The sequence below is a fragment of the Haliotis rufescens genome, unplaced genomic scaffold (assembly GCF_023055435.1).
Source record: "Haliotis rufescens isolate VD_foot unplaced genomic scaffold, xgHalRufe1.0.p SCAF_4, whole genome shotgun sequence".
NCBI classification, from domain to species: Eukaryota; Metazoa; Mollusca; class Gastropoda; order Lepetellida; family Haliotidae; genus Haliotis; species Haliotis rufescens.
Window position 1 is genome coordinate 60,946,153 of NW_025964112.1, and position 7,753 is coordinate 60,953,905.

Consider the following 7,753-nt stretch of genomic DNA (forward strand, 5'->3'; position numbering starts at 1 on the left):
ATACATGGCGACTGTTTCCCTCTCTCGCCACACAGATAAGTCAATACTTCAATCCTTCTCAGGTCAATCTTTGTTCAAAGAGCTTATTGTATCAGTGATCTTACATATGTTACATCTTGGCCAATTTCAACTGTTCTTAACCCATTCAGCGATCACACTGAACATACTAATAGAAAACCCACAATATTGTTTAACTTATGTATACCATTAAACCAACACGTACAGTGTATATCACGGTGCTCTATTATCCATGTCATCATTGCCTAAGAAATGGCTATCGGAAATAAATCTTGTTTTTTAAACATTCCACCTGCCCTTGTACTAAGCGATCTTAGCACTAAGGTGATATTAACTCCCATACCTTAACATAGACTTACGACAGTCGTAGCGCTAAAGTTTCTCTGAAGAACGACAGCCAGATTCTTTTATGCAGAATAAGTGTGGAGTAAATTCTAATGTAGATAACGACTAGATTTAGAAAGATATGAGTCTAAGGTCATGCCAGAGTGTAGCGTTAAGTAATTCCTGACCGGCCGCGTCTAGATCGCAGGAGCCTTGTGCACTACACCATACAGTACACCGTACACCACACGTACACTATGATGTGGTTTGAGATGCTGCCCCTGTGTCTGCTGACGGCCATTCAGCGTGTAGCACTACAGTCAACCCGTCCTCATATCATCTTCATCGTCGCTGATGACATGGTAAGTGGAAAGTGTGGGCTTTAAAACGGGTCCAGGAACACCCAAGGAAGACCACAAGGAATTATGAATCGAACTCGGGTCTGCGGCGTGACGCTTTACCTACTAGGCTACCGTGTCTGTTGAACCGAGTGTGTAGTGTGTTGTCTGCCTGGTAGCGAGTTTATCATCAGCCTGTTGATTTGGGATAACCTGTACTTTATCTACAATATTTATGATTCATTATGAATAGGGACTAGGCCATCGGATATGACATCTAGGTCAGCTCTCATGGTTTAACGACATGACGTTATCACAAGACATGCTTGTTGTAATCTTGAGTAAACTTAATGAGAATACGGCGTTAGAAGTTGGCACTAGTCCTGTAGGCCTTGCCAAACTGCCCAATAGTTAGGTATCATAAGGACTAGTAGAATTCGCCATTATGAAAGGTTTTGCTATAGTTTATCATAATAAGGACTAGCGGACTAAAACAGTTTTTCAATCTCTGGAGTGAGTGAGTGAGTGAGTTGGGTTTAACGCCACTTTTAACAGTATTCCAGTTTTATCAGCTTAATGTGGGCGGAAAGCCCAAAGTGATGCAGGTCTCAGACGTTTACCACTTCGGTGAAACCCACGAGCACGGGTGCTGACAAACCTAGAAACATAATTGGGGCGAACCGGGACTGTACCCGATGTCGTGTAACGTGATGTGGCCTGAGTGGGTGTGACTGTAGCCAATGACTTGAATCGTTGCTCACGCTGTCAACCACATGTTGTTCTGGTTGTTGCTTCTAGGGATGGCATGACGCCAGCTTCCATGGCTCAGACATCAAAACTCCGTTCATTGACTCCCTGGCGTACAAGGGCATCATCCTGAACAACTATTATGTGTCCCCCATCTGCAGCCCAACCCGCACAGCCATACTTACCGGGAGACACCCCATACATACAGGTGAGGGGGTCAGTATTTACCATACATACAGGTGAGGGGGTCAGTACTTACCGAGAGACACCCCATACATACAGGTGAGGGGGTCAGAACTTACCGAGAGACACCCCATACATACAGGTGAGGGGGTCAGTACTTACCGAGAGACACCCCATACATACAGGTGAGGGGGTCAGTACTTACCGAGAGACACCCCATACATACAGGTGAGGGGGTCAGTACTTACCGAGAGACACCCCATACATACAGGTGAGGGGGTCAGAACTTACCGAGAGACACCCCATACATACAGGTGAGGGGGTCAGTACTTACCGAGAGACACCCCATACATACAGGTGAGGGGGTCAGTACTTACCGGGAGGCGCCCTATACATACAGGTGAGGGGGTCAGAACTTACCGAGAGACACCCCATACATACAGGTGAGGGGGTCAGTACTTACCGGGAGGCGCCCTATACATACAGGTGAGGGGGTCAGTAATTACAGGGAGACATCCCATACATACAGGTGAGGGGGTCAGTACTTACCATGCATACAGGTGAGGGGGTCAGTAATTACCGGGAGGCGCCCTTTACACACAGGTGAGGGGGTCAGTACTTAGCACTCCATACATACAGGTTAGGGGCACAGACGTATTTTCAGCGCCATGTAATTCCAACCGAAATCAAAGCAAAGATATTGTGCAAATGAGCCCACTGTATAAATTATAATAGGATGGATTTTGATACACGATAGCCGAGGATGGATTTGACCTTTCTCCTACATTAACTTGACATTACGTGATATAGCTGGACTATGGTGTTCAAAGCTGCGTTAACCCACACATTCTCCCACGCAGGCATGCAGCACGGCGTGATCGGGGGTGCCACTCCGTATGGCCTGTCCCTGAATGAGACCATCATGCCGCAGTATCTGAAGGAACTCGGGTACGCCACTCACATAGTGGGAAAGGTATGGGCTACGTATGCTGTCTACTGCACTTTGATAAATATAAATAACGATTATTATACATGTATATGAATACTACTAGTCTTTGCAGTACATTTGATGGTCATGAAAACGATTGGAGGTCTATATTTGCCTTTTTCACGCTTTGTCAAATTCATTTTAAACACGGGGTTATCGGAGTAACGGGGTATCAAGACTAACATGGTATCCAGACTAATGGGGTAACCGGACTATTGGGGTTTCCGGACTAACGGAGCTACCGGACTAACGGCATCCAGACTAACATGGTATCAAGACTAACGGGGTATCCGGACTATCGGGGTTTCCGGACTAACGGAGCTACCGGACTAACGGTATAGAGAATAACATGGTATCAAGACTAACGGGTATCCGGACTATCGGGGTTACGGGACTAACGGGTTATCCATACTATCGGGGTTACCAGACTAACGGGGTATCCAGTCTAGCGGGGTATCCATACTATCGGGGTTACTGGACTAAAGGGGTATCCAGACTAACGGGGCTACAATACTAACGGGGTATCCACACTATTGGGGTTACAAGACTAATGGGGTTACCGGACTTACGGGTCTCGCTGTATTCAGCAACACTTGTGTTGTGGCTTTTGACCATTATAGCAGGTTTGGGGTTAATTATTATAAACGTCAACTCATAACTGGCTATTGCCTATATCACCGTGGGGACCGAGAGACACACACACACTAACTCCAGAAGTATAGGTCTTACGTCCTCTAACATGTCTAGTGGCACACACACTAACTCCAGAAGTATAGGTCTTACGTCCTCTAACATGTCTAGTGGCACACACACTAACTCCAGAAGTATAGGTCTTACGTCCTCTAACATGTCTAGTGGCACACACACTAACTCCAGAAGTATAGGTCTTACGTCCTCTAACATGTCTAGTGGCATACACACTAACTCCAGAAGTATAGGTCTTACGTCCTCTAACATGTCTAGTGGCACACACACTAACTCCAGAAGTATAGGTCTTACGTCCTCTAACATGTCTAGTGGCACACACACTAACTCCAGAAGTATAGGTCTTACGTCCTCTAACATGTCTAGTGGCACCTGGGTCACTACACAGAGAACCACATCCCCACGAGGAGAGGTTTCGACTCCTTCTTCGGCTTCTACATCAGCCACGAGGACTACTACGACCACTCCGCCGAGGACGGATGGGGGGTAATAGCTACATTTTATCTCATATATACTGCTCGATGTTTGATAGGGACATGCCTATTATTCCATCATACTCCAAACGGGCGTCTTATGATTTGGAAGTTATTGGCTCCGAAAGCCTCCAGTATCTCAGCAACAGTATATACTGGAAACCGCTGTCAGTTTCTAACACTATTTCATAATTCACACAAGCAACAGATGTCATTCACATGCTTTTCTTAACCTCGTTTAATTATCCCAATAAAGCCCAAAATAGTGTTTTGACAAGGGATTACGAAAATAATCTTATTCATTAATCAGGTGTAAACCACATATTTGAGTTTTTCTCGTTTTATCTTTTGTGATGCCAGAGGTTTTTATACATGCATACAATTATATTTTCATAAACCTTTTTCCAAAAAGAGAAATATGTTGTTCATTATACAATTAATATAAGACAACCATATTGTCCGACAATATGCATTGGTAGGGATACTGGGGATATGACTTCCGGCGGAACCTGGCAATAGAACGAGGCTATGGCGAGGTGTACTCCACGGAGCTGTACACACGGGAAGCAACCACGATTCTCAGACTCCACAACGCATCACAGGTAAGAAGGGTAGAACACGTTTTGTAAAATACTATATTTTGAACAGTGGTTATAGCGAGGTGTATTCAAGTGCCCCAACTCAATCAAACGTATTGATCACGTTGCATCCTCAATACACTCTTATCCTGGGATTCCGGTAAAATTTCATGTGTAATTCCAAAATAATCGAGCTTTCAAACAGTATCAGATAGTATAACTGACAATTCAGTTTAATCTGAACAAGTCCCGTGCTTTATAAGGTTTGTTATCATTTGTATTTTTCAAGTAATCTTTTCGAATTTGTAAAATAACTGTTATGTTGCCATACTTTGAGGTCCTGATTGGTTACAGTGCCCAATAAGGTTGCATACATTTGCATGCGGTCCTTGCAAGGACCATCTATGATGATGTGGTTTTAAAAATGTTGTTTGTAGGTGTACATCAAGTAACTGAGACATGTGCAGCAGCGTTTCAAGAACTCAGTTTCTGTCTCCTTCACGTGACGCCATGTAATTAGCGTGTGCGAACTTAACATCACGCCATGCAATGACAAAAAGCCTGTGTCACATTTTATCCTGAAATCAGACATGTCCTCTTCACGTTCCGATAAGCAGTCAGAGAATGTCTACTTGCATTAACAGATTGTCTGCTTCACACTTCTCCATTTAGTCAGAGAACGCCTGCTTCACTTTCCACCATTCAATCAGTGACGTCAGTTCCTGTCTCTGTAGCCTCTGTTCCTGTGGCTGGCTCACCAAGCAGTGCATGCTGGGAACTACAATGGCGATCCAGTCCAGTCACCTCAGAAATATGTCCAAAGATTCCCTAACATCAAAGACGTTCCCCGAAAGACATTCGCCGGTAATCTTTGTCTACTTCGTTTTGTATTGAGTGCTTTTGGTTTTTACGCTGCTAAACGTAACTATTAATTTATGAGTGGAGTTGGCACTGAGGCAGGTCATAGGCGTTTACCTTTTCGGTGGTGCCGGAGAGTCTGTATAAAAGAAATATTATGTATGCATGTCTGTAAATATAGAGACACCCTGATAGTATCATCTAGGGCTGGGTCGAGTCCAAATTTACTACCCGGGTACCCGCCCCCTATTACCCTACCCTACCCGGGTACCCACTGTAGGTCTCAGGAGATGTCTCAAAATGTCCGTTTGGTAACTTTTTTAGCATAGCCCTTGCAAAACGTATTTAGATACATGTTTTTACAATCTGGTCATGCATACACTGAAGTTGACTTATTCAACCATATTTTATTCAACCATATCGGACGGAATGGGTGCATAGTCTGAAGGAAAAGCGAACATTAATGACTTGTAGTGTAATCATAGAGTTCCAGATAATTTTAGTCATTAGACAATATATCACGTGACTAACTACGGGTCCGGGTAGTCATGTGGGTACCCGGGACCTACTCAGTACCCGCCGGACCCGGGTACCCGAGTTACCCGTCCCAGCCCTATTATCATCCCTGGTATAATACAGTTATGGTTCTTCTTAATTGGGAGAATTGGGGACGATCAGAGGTCTGTTTATTTGAGGTGATGCCAATGATGCCGTCTAACACATGATGATGTTGCAGGAATGGCCTCGGCGTTGGATGACTCCGTCGCCAGCGTCTTCCAGACACTACAGGAGACGGGGATGTTGAACAACTCCATCATTATCTTCACAACAGACAACGGCGGACCCACGAACGGCTACGACAGGAACGCTGCTTGCAACTGGCCACTCAGGTATTAAACAATAGCGTGAACCCTCCGTAATTCGAACGTCAGAACTGGATATAAGACTTGTAGCCTCATGGCCACAGTGTGTTCTTTACGTATAGTAACTAACTAGTACTCCCGCATAACTCAACGTTGGATGAGTCAATGTGTCGGAAAAGACATGTTCATGGGTCCTAGATTTAACTTACATAAACCTCGTTAGTTTGAATTCCTTCAAGGGGTGTCACGTGGTGCTGTGCACAAGATCAGGTACAGTTAAGAAATGATCGCGGAGTGTAGTTGGATGGGTGACTGAGTTTGAGTTTCTAGGACTTCTAAAGCACATGTGGTGTCTCCTTCGGCAAATGACTGTTCAAAATATGCCTCTGTTCACTCAACAGTGAATGGGTACCCGGTAATATGAGATGGTAACGTGAATGTTAACCTTTAGGCGTCTCACAGGCAGCTTCAATTGTTCACCCCCAGGGAGTTGAGTATGTAAATGTAGTCCACAATGGGCGACTGACCGGGGTAATAGAATAAATCGTTATATCTTTATTGCGAAATAACGTCACAGGCCCGATATGCACGTTATTTTCAGTATGGCCTTACATCAAAACTGCTTGACTCGACCAATGGAAAGCTAATTATATAAGCATCGATTTAACGACGATTGTTTTCTTCTTGTGATTGTGTTTAATACCGCTTTTAGTCACATAACGGCGTGCCATCATAGGATTGCTAATGTGCGGGGGAAGTACAAAGTGGATGTTCCAGTTTACTGAAATCAGTGACAGTGTCAGCAGACTATGGAAGATGATGGGGGTGTTGATCATTAGACAAAGGCGACCATGCTATATGGTATCATTTTAAATATTTCAATGTACGAATGCAGCGATACGCCTATACTATTTTTTTCCCCAGGGGCTGCAAGAACACGATGTGGGAGGGCGGAGTGCGGGGAAACAGCTTCATCTACAGCCCTCTACTCTTGACATCCGGTTACGTCCAGGAGAATTTGATGCACATCACTGATTGGTTGCCCACTCTCTATCACGCGGCCGGAGGTGACGTCAGCAAGCTCAAAAGACCAGACGGTTTCAATTTGTGGGAAATGTTGTCAACCAACGGTCAGGCAGTGAGAAGCGAGATTATACACAACATCGACCCAACGGCAAACTTTGCAGCTATCAGAGTGGGCGAGTTCAAGCTGGTAAATGGACATATCTCGGGCGGCAAATATGACTCGTGGTATCCCCCACCGGAAGCCGATGCTGTCGACATCAAACGGTCTCTCAGCGGCAACCCCTTAAGTGACAACATCGCCATCGTCGGTCAGCCTATTGAAGTGAAATGCGGACCTAAACCGCCGGATGCTGAGTTCAACTGTAAACCAGAAGTAGCTCCCTGCTTGTTCCACATTCCCAGCGACCCGTGTGAGTTCCACAACATTGCTGCGTCACATCCGGCGGAAGTGCAAGCAATGTTGCGCAGGATAGATGACTATAGGAAAACGATGGTCCCGCCCTCCAACAGGCCGATAGACCCGCGGGCCAATCCCGCCCTTCACGGTGGTGCATGGGGCCCATGGCTCAAGGATGAACAAGGGTTGATCAGCATACCAACTATTATCGGCAGACAAGTTTAATGGTGAATAAAAATGTTTCTTAATCGTTGT

At 45.1% G+C, this 7,753-nt stretch overlaps 1 protein-coding gene across 1 annotated transcript; it reads left to right on the forward strand.

The window, feature by feature from the left end:
* Positions 1-490: 490 nt before the first annotated feature.
* LOC124113136 (arylsulfatase B-like) lies at positions 491-7,746 on the forward strand. The gene is made up of 8 exons (XM_048382424.1): positions 491-704; positions 1,479-1,635; positions 2,471-2,583; positions 3,670-3,789; positions 4,256-4,378; positions 5,089-5,218; positions 5,949-6,102; positions 7,000-7,746. The coding sequence occupies exons 1-8, from the start codon at positions 600-602 to the stop codon at positions 7,721-7,723; spliced, it is 1,626 nt and encodes a 541-aa protein (XP_048238381.1). The 5' UTR covers positions 491-599; the 3' UTR covers positions 7,724-7,746.
* Positions 7,747-7,753: the final 7 nt, after the last annotated feature.